The 14,478-nt window shown below is 43.7% G+C and overlaps 1 protein-coding gene across 1 annotated transcript in view; it reads right to left on the reverse strand.

Annotated features, from left to right (window-relative positions):
- Window positions 1-14,478, reverse strand: part of LOC144670059 (neogenin-like) — a 179,589-nt gene that overhangs the window by 74,707 nt on the left and 90,404 nt on the right. Inside the window, exons 3-4 of the mRNA XM_078532436.1 lie at window positions 11,880-12,155; window positions 11,149-11,299 (exon numbers count right to left, since the gene is read on the reverse strand). Coding sequence (XP_078388562.1) covers window positions 11,149-11,299; window positions 11,880-12,155 — 427 coding nt within the window. The remainder of the gene's footprint in view (window positions 1-11,148; window positions 11,300-11,879; window positions 12,156-14,478) is intronic.

Consider the following 14,478-nt stretch of genomic DNA (forward strand, 5'->3'; position numbering starts at 1 on the left):
TGGCACTAGCCCCAGATGTTAGCAAGGAGGACTTTGCAGGGTTGATAGGGCTGAGTTTGCCGTTGTCTTTTCTGGTGCCTAGGTCGATGCCGGGTGGTCTGTTCGGTTTCATTCCTTTTTTGCGACTTTGTAGCGGTTTGATACAACTGAGTGGCTTGCTAGGCCATTTCAGAGGGCATTTAAGAGTCAACCACATTGCTGTGGGTCTGGAGTCACAGTTAGGCCAGACCAGGTAAGGATGACAGATTTCCTTCCCTAAAGGGCATTAGTGAACCAGATGGGTTTTTACAACAATCGGCAATGGTTCCAGGGTCATCATTAGACTTTTAATTCTAAATTTTTATTGAATTCAAATTCCATCACCTGCTATGTTGGAATTCGAACCCGGATCCCCAGAGCGACAATACCTCCTCAAGGAATTCTAATAAATTTGTCAGGCGTGATTTCCCCTTCATGAAGCCATGTTGACGCTGCTTGATTAGATTATGCATTTCTAAATGCTCTGCTATTACATCCTTTATAATAGACTCTAACATTTTCCCAATGCCAGATGTTAAGCTAACTGGCCTATAGTTACCTGTTTTTTGTCTTCTTCCCTTTTTGAATAAGGGTGTTCCATTGGCAGTTTTCCCATCCTCTGGGACTTTTCCAGAATCTAAGGATTCTTAGAAGATGTACCACCAGTGCATCCACTATCTCTGTAGCTACTTCCTTTAATATTCTAGGATGCAACCCATCAGGTCCAGGAGACTTATCGGCCTTTAGCCCCATTAATTTCCCTAGTACTTTTTCTCTAGTGATAGTTATTGTATTTACTTCCTACCCCCTGTTTTGCCCTTTGATTATTTAGTATTTTTGGAATGCGATGAGTGTCTTCCACCATGAAGACTGAAGCAAAGTATTTATTCAACTCCTCAGCCATTTCCTGGTTCCCCATCATTATTTCCCCAGCCTCATTCTCTAAGGGGCCTATGTTCACTTTGGCCTCTCTCTTCCTTTTTACATTTTTAAAGAAGCTCTTACTGTCCATTTCTATATTACTTGCTAGTTTACCCTCAAAGTTTATTTTCTCCCTCTTTATTTTTTTGGTCATCTTTTGTTGGTTTTTAAAACTTTCCCAATCCTCTGGCTTACTACTAATCTTTGCCACATTGTCTGCATTTTCTTTCAATTTGATACTGTCCTTAACTTCCTTGGTTAACCATGGTTGGTTTATCCCCTTCCTAGAATCCTTCTTCCTCACTGGGATATATCTTTGGTGCAAGTCATGAATTATTTTCTTAAATGTCTGCCATTCTTCATCATCTGTCTTTTCTGTTAAACTCCTTTCCCAGTCCACTCCAGTCAACCCTATCCTCATTCCTTTGTAATTACCCTTATTTAAGTTTAGCACAGTTGTTTCCGGCCCAAGTTTCTCGCCCTCAAACTGAATGCTAAATTCTACCATGTTATGGTCACTGTTTCCTAGGAGATCTTTTACTCTGAGATCATTTATTAAGCCTGCCTCATTACACATTACCAGATCCAAAATAGCCTGATCCCTGGTTGGATCAACAACATATTGTTCTAGGAAACTGTCCTGAATACACTCTATGAATTCTTGCTTGTAGCTACCTCTCCCAATTTGATTTTCCCAATTTACACAAAGATTAAAGTCACCCATAATTAATGTACTGCCTTTTTTACATGTTCTCATTATTTCCTGATTTATTCTCAGTCCTATAGTATAGCTACTGTTAAGGGGCCTATAGACTACTCCCACCAGTGTCTTCTTCCCCTTTTATTTCTTACCTCCACCCATATGGATTCTACATCTTTCGATCCAAGATCATTTCTTGCTATCGTACTTATTCCATCTCCCACTAACAAAGCTACCCCGCCACCCCTTCCTTCCTGCCTGTCCTTTTGAAAAGTCACATGCCCCTGAACATTTAGTTCCCAGCTTTGATCTCCTTGTAATCATGTCTCCGTAATGGCTATAAGATCATGCCCATTAACCTCTATTTGTGCCGTTAATTCATTTATTTTGTTCCAAATGCTACGTGTATTTAAGTAAAGAGCCATTAATTTTGCCTTTTTACCATTTTTCCCCCCTTTGACCCTATTTGCTGCTTTTTTAAATGTTTGTACACTCTGTCCCTTCCTGTCACACTCTGGTTCTCCTGTCTGACCATTGTCCAGTGATTCCTATTGGCATGAGTGAATGTTGGATGAGGACAGAATTGGGCTGTGATGCCTCTAAAGTAAAGAGCCTGGTTACTGGGGGTTCTGAATCAATTGAAACTTGCAAGATTGAAATCAATAAACCTTTCGTTTCCTAAAAGCATCAAGGGAGATGGACTGCAGCGGTTCAAGAAGGCAGCTCACTACCACCTTCCCAATGACAATTAGGGATGTGGCACCCACATCGCATGAATGAACAAAATGGAGCTGAGGTACAGATCAACATTAAGTCCCCTTTTGTTAGGCAAGGGTATTCAAGGTCACAGAAATTAAGATGGGTAGATGGAATTAAGATACAGGTCAGCCATCTTCTAACTGAGGCAGTTGAGGCTCAAGGCGTTGAAAAGGCGTTCCAATGTCTAGACGTACACAGACAGGTCACAAATCAGAGGGTCTCCACTCAACAGTCAGCACTTCCAAGCAAGAAAGGAAAAGGAAATCACCCAAAATGAGAAATATATCTGAGTTGTTTTGCTAAGGCAGTGCTCCATCCCTTAAATAACTTGTTTCTGATGTAAAATCTTAGATATATATCCAGATGCCGAGTCTCAAATCCGGCTATCCAAAAACCGAAGATGTCCGAAAACCAGGCATTTTTATAAGCTGCCATGCGTGAATTTTAATTCTTATTAAATGAGTAAAATAAGCTTGTTCAGCTAGGTTTTGAATTGGCGCGGGGGAGCATCGGACTAGTGATCAGCTTCACACACCGGCCTTTTCCCACACTCCAAGCGACCCTTGACCCCACCCGACCCAGCTCAGCCCAATCTGCCCGACTCAAAACCCGGCAAGATCCAAAATCCGGCTTGACTCTGTCCCAAAGTGGCCGGTTTGAAGACACTGTACCTGTATATAGATGGTGCGCATCTCATAAGAGGATGGTCTGGATAATTAGAAGATTTTTTTTCTTAAAGGAAGGATCACACAAGTGAGGTTGAAGCACATTGCCAGCCAACATTCCTGTGCATAATATTAAGTGGTTGGCAAGTAACAAACTGCTGGGTTTAAGGTGGATTTTTTTTTAAATTCAACCGTAGTTTTAAAGCCCTGACAGGCTGCATTTCAGAAGAGAACCTGCAATTAAATTTCACCCAAACGGTTTGCAGATACAGAGAGGCAGCTATCACATTAAAGATTGTTGGAATTAAGCACAAATTAATAAGATGTGGGCTTGTTTTTGGAGCCCAGTCCTGTGGTTTGTGTTTGAACTTGATTCTCTCTAGGGCCACCTCACTCAAGGCCTCTTCGCTACGGAGGCTGCCCGAGCCCAACAGGAGCTGAAATATTCACAAATTTGGCCGTTTTTGGTCCCATTCTTTAACCATCTCAACATCACTACACTGCGGGAAATGGCATGGAAAGTCAGAACATAGTGTGGATTAGTGGATGACACCAGCCGTAAAAGGAACAGCGAAGGGGAGTGTGGGATGCCAAAAAGCTGGGAATCGTTATCTGTACAAAGAGTCAAGCAACGATGTTACTGGGACTTCCCAAGAGGTTGAGAGCAACAAATTAACATACTGAAGGAGAGAGAGGCAGCTTGATGAGCTACAGCTTGGAACCAGAGAACCTCTCAGGCTTACATATCCCTTCACAATCAATTCCACGTACATTGGGTCAATTTTAACTCGTGCAAGTGGGTGGGTTTTGAATAGGTTGAAATCTCACCCATAATAACTTGAGCAAGGACAGGACACACACACACACACACACACACACACACACACACACACACACACACACACACACACACACACACACACACACACAAGGAGATACAGTCTTCCCCACAGGCTGCAGCCACGACGCACAGAATAGACGAGGGGTGTTTGAATGAGGTCAGAACCCAGGAAGATTAGTTTGAGTGGCCGGAAATAAGAGTTCTGTCTGGCCATAACCATCACTATGTTTGGAAGAACTGTCTATAGATTAGATTACTGTACAGGTGAATAGTCATTTTTGCTATCAGCTCCTGACAATACTTTAAGGGGAATTCAAACAGATTTGGCCCATTTTACATTAATTACTTATTTTCTCAGTCTTGTAAATGCTCAGGTATAGAGCTTTCATATTCTACAAGAGTCTGAGAGCTGCCTCTCCCTGCATGATGTCTGCTTTAATACCGTGCGTCCTTCACACTAAGTCAATGATACAAATGTGCAGCCAGCAGTAACAGTCTGAATGGACAGTAATCTGCAGTCACCATCTCCGAGTACCTCAGATGTTTGTAGCTCCATGTGATTACCTCTCAGCCCAGTAGAATTTATTGAATTACACGCACATCCAACGGAATGCAGCCATAAATCAGTCCTTTTTTAAAAAAAAAGTTTATCTGAGATTCCTGCTGTTTCCACAGTTTCCATTAACACCTAAAAGCAGCTGAAGGAAAGTCCCTGACAATCCGCACCCAGCCCCAGGCACAGCTTTGACTGTTATACTCACTTCCCTGTCTGTGTCCATTATCTCAGCCTACAGGCCACATGGGAAAAAATACACTCAAAAAACAAACCTCAGGCCATTCTCTCAGTTCACAGCACTCCTCTTCTGTCCCCAACCTCCATAGTCCTATTTATACTCCCTTCTCTGCCAACATTTGCTGATTTCTATGTTGAAGGGCCATTGTGTGCTGGGACTCTCCACTACCTTACCTCTTCACTGTCGTGCCAGCCTAGACACGGTGTGTACTGGCAGGCTTCAACCTTTGGCGCATGACAGCTGAGTCCACTCTTATCCTCAGCATTTAACTTAGAGGGGAAGTGAAAATTCTAATCAGAAAAGCAAGGAGAGAGCATGAAAAGAGACTGGCAATGAACATAAAAGGAAATCCCAAGGTCTTCTATCAGCATGTAAATAATAAAAGGGTGGTAAAAGAAAGAGTAGGTCCGGTTAGGGATTTAAAAAAAAAGGGGACTTGCATTTGGAGGCAGGAGAAATAGCGGAGGTATTAAATGAGTACTTTGCATCTATCTTTACAAGGGAAGAAGATGCTATCCAGGCTGAGGTGAGAGAGGAGGTAACTGGTACACAAGAAGAATTTACAAAAGAGGAGGAGATGGCGTTAGAAAGGCTATCTTTACTTAAAATTGATAAGGCACTAGGACCGGATGAGATGCATCCAAGGGTACTGAGGGAAGTGACAGTGGAAATGGCAGAGGCACTAGTGATAATCTTCCAGTCTTTCTTAGGCACAGGGGAGGTGCCAGAGGACTGGAGGATTGCGAATGTTGCACCCTTGTTCAAAAAGGGGTGCAAGGATAAAGCCGGCAACTACAGACCAGTCAGTCTGACTCCAGTGGTATGGAAACTTCTGGAAACTATAATTCGCAACACAGTCAATAGACAAGTGCAGGATAATTATGAAAAGCCAGCAAGAATTCATTAAGGGAAAATCAGGTTTAATTAACTTGCTGGAGTCTTTTGAGGAGGTAACAGAGAAGGTTGATAAGGGCAACACTGCTGATGTGGTATATATGGATTTTCAAAAGGCGTTTGATACAGTGCCACACAACAGACTTGTGAGCAAAATTCTAGCTCATGGAATAAAAGAGAAAGTAAGCACTTGGATAAGAAATTGGTTGAGTGACAGGAAAAAGAGAGTAGCGATAAATGGTGGTTTTTCAGATTGGTGAAGGGTTTGTAGTGGAGTTCCCCAGGGGTCAGTGTTGGGCCCATTGCTCTTTCTGATATATATTAATAACCTAGACTGTGGTGTTCAGGGCATGGTTTCACAATTTGCAGATGATACGAAGATTGGAAACGTTATCAACTGTGATAAAATCGTCTTGAACTTTAATAGGACATAGACATGTTGGTGGATTGGGCAGACAAGTGGCAGATAATATTCAAAGCAGAAAAGTGTGAAGTGGTTCATTTTGGCAGGAAGAATATGGAGAGGTAGTACAAAATAGAGGGAGAAACTCTACAAAAAGGTGCAGGAACAGAAGGACCTTGTTGTGTATATACATGAATCATTGAAGATATTAGGGCATGTTGAGGGAGAAGTTAATAAAGCATGTAGCATCTTGGGAGAGCTGTCTCACAGACTAGTCAAGCGACATAGTCATACTCATGGAATCATACCTTACAGATAACGTCCCAGACACCACCATCACCATCCCTGGGTATGTCCTGTCCCACCAGCAGGACAGACCCAGCAGATGTGGCAGCACAGTGGTATACAGTTGGAAGGAAGTTGCCCTGGGAGTCCTCAACATCAACTCCGGCCCCCATGAAATCTCATGGCATCAGGTCAAGCATGGGCAAGGAAACCTATTGCTGGTTATCACATACCCCACACCCCTCAGCTGATGAATCAGTACTCCTCTATGTTGAACACTACTCGGAGGAAGCAATGAGGGTGGCAAGGGTGCAGAATCTACTCTGGGTGGGGGACTTCAATGTTCATCACTAAGAGTGGCTCGGTAGCACCATCATAGACCGAGCTGCCTGAGTCCTAAAGGACATAGCTGCTAGACTGAGTCTGCTGAGCTGGTGAGGGCACCGACAAGAGGGAAAAACATACTTGATCTCATCCTCACCAACCTTCCTGCCACAGATACGTGTATCCATGACATGGTTGGTATGAGTGACCACCGCTCAGTCGTTATGAAGACAAAGTCCCACCTTCGTATTGAGGATACTCCCCATTGTGTTGTGTGGCACTACCACCATGCTAAATGGGATAGATTTCGAACAGATGTAGCAACTCAAGACTGGACATCCATGAGGCGTTATGAGCCATCTGCAACAGTAGAATTGTACTCAACCACAATCTGGAACCTCATAGCCTGGCATATCCCCGACTCTACCATTACCACCAAGCCAGGGGATCAACCCTGGTTCAATGAGGAGTGCAGGAGGGCACTCCAGGAGGAGCACCAGGCATACCTAAAAATGTGGTGTCAACCTGGTGAAGCTACAACACAGGACTACTTGAGTGACTGCCGTTGACATCAAGGCCGCATTTGACCAAGTGTGGTATCAAGGAGCCCTAGCAAAACTGGATTCAATGGGAATCAGAGGGAAAACTCTCCAATGGTTGGAGTCATACCTAGCACAAAGGAAGATGGTTGTGGTTGTAGGAGGTCAATCATCTCAGTTCAAATACATCACTGCAGGAGTTTCTCAGGGTAGTGTCTTCGGCCCAACCATCTTCAGTTGCTTCATCAAAGACCTTCCTTCCGTCATAAGGTCAGAAGTGGGGTTGTTCGCTAATGATTGCACAATGTTCAGCACCATTTGTGACTCCTCAGATACTGAAGCAGTCCATGTCCAAATGCAGCAAGATCTGGACAATATCCAGGCTTGGGCTGACAAGTGGCAAGTAACATTCACGCCACACAGGTGTCAGGCAATAATCATTGCCAACAAGTGAGAATCTCACCATCGCCCCTTGACGTTCAATGGCATTACCATCACTGAATCCCCCACTATCAATGGGGGTTACCGCTGACCAGAAATTGAACTGGACTAGCCATATAAATACTGTGGCTACAAGAGCAGGTCAGAGGCTACGAATCCTGCAGCGAGTAACTCACCTCCTGACTCCCTAAAGCCTATCCACCATCTATAAGGCACAAGTCAGGAGTGTGAAAGAATAGTATCCACTTGCCTGGATGAGTACAGCTCCAACAACACTCAAGTAGCTTGACACCATCCAGGATAAAGTAGTCCACTTGATTGGCACCCCATCCACGAGCATTCACTCCCTCCACCACCGACAAACAGTGGCAGCAGTGTGTACCATCTATAAGATACACTGCTGAAACTCACCAAGGCTCCTTCCAAACCCACGATCATTACCATCTAGAAGGACAAGGGCAGCAGATACATGGGAACACCAGCACCTGGGAGTTTCCCTCCAAGCCACTCACCATCCTGACTTGGAAATATATCGCCGTTCCTTCACTGTCACTGGGTCAAAATCCTGGAACTTCCTCCCTAACAGCACTGTGGGTGTCCCTACAACACAGAGACTGCAGCGGTTCAAGAAGGCAGCTCACCACCATCTTCTCAAGGGCAATTAGGAATGGGCAATAAATACTGACCTAGCCAGCAATGCCCACATCCCGTAAGTTAATTTTCAAAAAGCTTTATTTATAGGGGCATTGAGTACAAGAGTAAGGAGGTCATGTTGAACTTATGTAAGACACTAGTTAGGCCTCATCAGGGGTACTGCATCCAATTCTGGGCACCATACTTGAGGAAGGATGTGAAGGCATTGGAGAGAGTACAGAGGAAATTCACAAGAATGATTCCAGGGATAAAGAACTGTAGCTATGAGGATAGATTGGAGAGGTTGGGACTGTTTTCCTTGGAGAAGAGAAGGCTGAGAGGAGATTTGATAGAGGTATTCAAGATTCTGAGGGGTATGGACAGGGTAAATAGTGAGAAACTGTTCCAACTCAAGACAGCATCAAAAACTGGAGGGCATGGATTCAAAATAATTGGCAAAAGTAATGAAAGTGATGCATGGAAAAAAATTTCACCCAGGGGTGGTCGGAGTCTGGAACAAACTTCCTGAGAGGGTGGTGGATGCAGGTTCGATCAAAGTATTCAAAAGGGAATTGGATTGCTATCTGAAAAGAAAGAATGTGCAAGGTTATGGGGATAAGGCAAGGGAGTGGGACTTGGTAGAATGCACTTTCAGAGAGCCAGTGAAGACTCGATGGGACAAGTGGCCTCCTTCTGCCATGTAAAGATTCTGTGATTCTGTTGCGTAGCTCAGTAAAACATTGGACGATCAACTTACTCACTGAGCTGTCATGTATCAATGGAGTATTTGGAATTGATGAGGGACGAAAACTTTATAAAAACGATTCTCTAAGCATCCCTAGTAGATTATTGTTGAAAGTCACTGCAGTAATATAAACCTTCTTGCTCACAAAAAAGGCCAGCAAATGCTTACTCCACTGTTCACATCTCTGTATTCAGAGGCATTTCAGATTCTTATGATAAGAGAATATTTTTTTAAATGGTGAGAGGGTAAATGTGTGCATTCGGTGGGTCTTGGCTGTCCTTGTCCTTGAATCACATGAAGTTAACATGCAGGTACAGCAAGCAAATAGGTAGGCAAACGGTATGTTAACTTTAGTTGAAAAGGGATTGGACTCTGAAAGAAATCTTGCTACAATTAGACGGAGCATTGGTGAGGCCACACTTGGAGTTCTGTGTACAGTTTTGATCTCCTTACCTAAAGGACATGCTTTCCCTAGAGGTAGTCCAATGAAGGTTCACTAGGCTTGTTCCTGAGATGAGGGGATTGACCTCTGAGGAGAGATTGAGTAGAATGGACCTATATACCATGGACCTCAGAAGAATGAGAGGTGATATAATTGAAATATGTACATTTCTTAAGGGGCTTGACAGGGTAGGCACTGGAAAAATGTTTCTCTTTGGATGGAGAGCCTAGAACACAGAGGTCACAGTCTCTGAACAAAGGATTGGTCATTGACAGAGAAATTTCTTCAAAGCGTTGTGAATCTTTTGAACTCTCTATCCTAGTAAGTTGTGGATGCTCAATTATTGAGTATATTCAAGACAATGGTCGATAGGTTTTTGGATACTCAGGGAATTAAGCAATGTGGCAATAGTGCTGGAAGGTTGTGTTGAAGTAGAAGATCAGCCATGGTCTTGTTGAATGGTGGAGATGGCTCAAAGAGCCAAATGGCCTGTTCCACCTCCTTTTACATATCTTCTGGGCAATAATTTTATTGGCTTCGGTACCCACACTAAAAATCTAACATACGTGCAGACTTCCCATCACATTTTTGTCAACTCTTTTCCATTATCAATTCCTGTATAACACAAGCCGCCTACGTAAACCTGTCACGCTGTAATTACGCCCTCCTGCCAGTGGCGGTGATGCACTTTCACATCCCCCAGCTCATTCTGCAATGCTGACATGACTCCGGTGCTCCCACCAAATCTGTTTCCAAAATACTTTGCTTATTTGCTCTCTGGATGTGGGTGATACTGACAAAGGGACGTTTATTGTCCATCCCGATTGCCACACGGGGTGAGAAATCATGAGTAGGCCAAACTAGGTTCTGAAGAAGTCGTACGGACTCAAAACGTTAACTCTGTTTCTCTCTCCACAGATGCTGCCAGACCTGCTGAGTTTTTCCAGTATTTTCTGATTTTATTCTAGGCAGGTTCCCTTCCTTGAAGGGGCTTCGACAACAATCCAGCAGATTTTGTGGTAATTTTTCTGGTGCTAGCTCACAAATGACCTGATTATTGAATTAAATTTCACAACTTGCCATGGTTGGATTTGAACTCCCGACTCTAGGTTACTAGTTGAACACCGTAGCCCCTAATCTATCGTATCCCAAGTCCTGTTAATTAACTCTAGATCATTGCATCAAATCAAAATCACAATAACTGTCTGACATTTAAATGGAGATTGAATTCTATCAGTGCACTCTGGTTAAATTCTCCCTGCCCTGTATCTCTGTTTAATTTGCTCACCGTTCTGCAATGTCATGGGAGATAGACTGGTAAGTTACTCATTTCCCAAATGCTCTTTAACTCTCAAATCCAGTCAGATTGACCTAGCTCTTGATATTCTCTAACTGTTACCTATTAACTTGTGGTTGATGTCTGTGTTCTAGGATTCCTATTCCTCAAACAGAGTGAGTGGGCTGCAATTCCCACATGGCGGTCATTCTATAAAAGCTCTTTCATCCCATCCTACCTCCAAACAGCATTCTTATGCCCTCTTTTGCTTGAGAACAAGAAAATGGTGAACTGAACCCGAGCAAAATCCTACAGGCACATCAGTCATGACCAGAAGGCAGAGACAGGGAGAAGCATCGATTAAGGACCATAGATGAATAATCACTGATGCTCTCCCAGTCTGGATTATTGTCCTACAACATTCTTACTTTGGTTAAGTTCACTCCGTGAAAGGAAACAATGGCAGACCTTTCCAAAATAGTCTCTGAATTCCGGGTCCAATGAATGGTGGGTGTTGGGTAGCCAGAGGCCACACATGGTAATATCACTGCCTGGCCTGCCACTTTACTGATGGGAACAGGTTGCTGGAGAAACTTCATCTTTCGCTCTGCACTTATCTCTGAAAAAGAACAAAGTGAGAACTGTCAGTAAACCAGTTATCACAACTACACAGAGTTCCTGCTTTCAATTATAACAGCGCACATAGACTTTACAGGAACAAATACATTCGTTGAAAACCATTAGGCAAAATGAATGTGGAATACATGAGAATGACTGACAATATTTTTAAACTCTTTTGTAAAATTAATCTCGAGTGCATTGAGGTGTTTGCTTCGAGGAATAGAACATATTCCATTGTGGAACACTCTCAAGTCAGGTACAGCGTGGTTTGACACAGTAGAGTTTCCTTTATTGAATATAAACTTTATATAGAGTACCTCAATTGTAACAGTATGACATTTTATATTTACTCACTAATCATCTGATATCCTCTCAGTGAGATTTGCCAAAATAGGAGCAGTTAGGCACTGGATTAGAATTACCCAAACTCACTTCACATTGACTCCTGGCACCATCAGACAGAGGAGATTTTCTTCTTGTCTGCCTGGCTGGATTTCATAGGTGAAAGACCAATGACCCAGCCAGTTCCCTCTGGTTCTGCTGCTCACTTTACACTTTTTATTGTGGTTGACAGTTACCTGGCAAAACCGTAAGCTCTGTCTCTTCGCTTGTTTTGGAGAGGCCTGCAGTTTCCACGGAGCAGCGATACAATCCAGCATCACTGTCAGAGACATTGCTGATTTCCAAGGTGCCACTGGGCAGTTTGAGGAACCTTCCTTCCAACTCCACAAGCTGTCGGTTGTGTTCCCACCTCACAAATGGAACAAGATCGCCATTCACCTCACAGCCTAGCAGGGTGGTGTCACCTTGGTGCACAGAGACAGCCTGGGGCTGACCACTGAACCGAGGAAGACCTGAAACAGGCAAGGTGATGAGTCACTTTACTGCAGATACTCTGTCAAGCAAAAGAGAGTGGCCAGTCATCTCACTAACCACTCAGGCAGAAATGAATGCTTTATATAGCGTCTCTCATAACCTCGGGCATCCCAAAACGTTTTACAGACATTGAAACAATTTTAAAATGTAGTCACAGTTGTCATACAGGAAATATGGCAACTAATGTAGTGCACAACAAACTCCCATAAACAGCAATGAAATAAATGACTAGATAATCCGTGTTAATGATGTCCGTTGAAGGATAAATATTGGGCAGGACACCTGGGAGCTTCAAAATAGTAGCTGTGGGATCTTTTACATCCACCTGACAGGGCAGACAGGCCCTCAATTTACAGTCTCATCTGAAAGATGGCACCTCCAACAATGCAGCACTCCCTCAGTAGTGCACTAGAGTGTCAGTCTGGATCTTGTGCTCAAGTCTCTGGAGTGGGACTTGAACCCACAATCTTCTGACTCAGAGGTGAGAGCATTACCCACTGAGCCAAGGCTCTCCCGGTTCATGGTAACTCCCAAGGGGAACTATCACAGCTCAATCAATGGTAATATTTTAAATATCTAGATCAACACAGAGGATCCAGGTTTGGTGTGCTTCAAACACTACTTCCACAGCTGGGCAGCCTGAACTCTCAACCCAACATTCTCAATTCAAAAAAAAGAAAGTTTGTGGTCTGATTGTGACAGATGTTCGAAAACCCTATTGTTGGGGAAGTAGACCAAGCTTGAGGGCAGTAGAGATGAATGAAAGGGGAAGCTTGGATTTTAAAAACTAGGAAACTGGAGAAGAACGGAGGAGCACTGAGGGAAGGAAGGAATTACAATCAATAAGATAATAGCAAACGATTGAGCCCTTAGATGGTGTTATCCAATGTGTCAGAAGTCTTTCCTATAATAAACTAGATTAGCACCAATCCACAATAAAACTGTTCTACACACCAACTACAAAGTGTTACCAAGACAGGTGATGTGCTGACACGCAAGACTATTTTTAGGACTATTTTGCAGTCACGTTTCATAATCTGGCCAACAAGTACACTTAGCTGTGGAATCTGAAACTGTAGCGCAGCCACACAGCAAACCTCTCAACTCTGTGCACATATACCAACTCATTCTTTTCCCACTCTGCAAATCAACAAACAAACAAATTTCACCAAGTCATGACCGCCTCCCCCCCCCAACCCCAGGAGCAAACATCACGTGGCGCTCTGCCTCGGCTAGCTCAGCATTCCACAAATTCGCAACTCTAAAGATTGATTTCATTGATTTATTTTCCCTCTCCTCCTCCTCTCCTGATGCTGCTGTGCTCTGTTTCCACGGTTACCAGCATCCCAGTACATCGGCCGACATCGTGAAAGCTGGCATCACGGCTAAGCCCAGCCTGGCTTCACACATACACTTACTTTCCAGCAGAGATAGTGATCAGAGTGGGGACTGCACCTCTCTAGCCCAGGCAGGCCACTCCAGCTAAACTCAGCACAGGCTACGAATAAAACTTGGGGCCTTTTATGCCTTCGGGTGGTGTCTTTGGCAACGGAGTCATTGAGGGAGCTGCAATTCTGGCTTACAGCTCTGCCCTTTCATTCATTTCCCAAAGAATAATGACTACGGAAATCATCCAGCAATTCAGCTGGTCAAAGAGAGAGAGCATGAGGGAGACAGAGAGAGAAAGAGCGAGAGAGAGAGAGAGCGTGAGCACATGAGGGAGACAGAGAGAGAGAGAGAAAGAAAAACGCTGGTTGATTCCAGCTCCCATTGGGCTTCAGACACAGAAACCACCAGCACCCTAATTGCAGCACAGTAACGAGGCACAAATGCTGAATTGATAATTAAATTGACATGGGCGGGTGGGGATTCTGAGGAACAAATTTTTTTGTTCAAATTTGCACTTAAAGAAAGGTAATAATCTCATTTTCTTCCCAAATGCCAATTTCCAGAGCTGTGAGCTCAGTGGGATTTGTTTCTGCTCCATGTTAGGCTGCTATATGACATCATTAACGGGATACTCGACCCAAGCAGACGCACTGGACACAAAATTCAGGAGCAACTTCAAAACAGCCTAAGAGGCAGTTCAGAGCCTGGGACCCCCCCCTTCCCCTCCCCACCAGAAAACACAGGACCACCCTTATCAATGACATCACAGAGTATTCTACCAAAAGCAAGGCCAATCCATGTATTCCTGCAGCTCAGGAAACAGATTTTTTAACAAGCCAAGCAAAATTTCCGTAAGCATGGTACAATGGGAACAAAAAATAACAACTTTCACTTCTCTAAATAGCAGCTACA

The sequence above is a fragment of the Cetorhinus maximus genome, chromosome 30 (assembly GCF_964194155.1).
Source record: "Cetorhinus maximus chromosome 30, sCetMax3.hap1.1, whole genome shotgun sequence".
Lineage (NCBI taxonomy): Eukaryota > Metazoa > Chordata > Chondrichthyes > Lamniformes > Cetorhinidae > Cetorhinus > Cetorhinus maximus.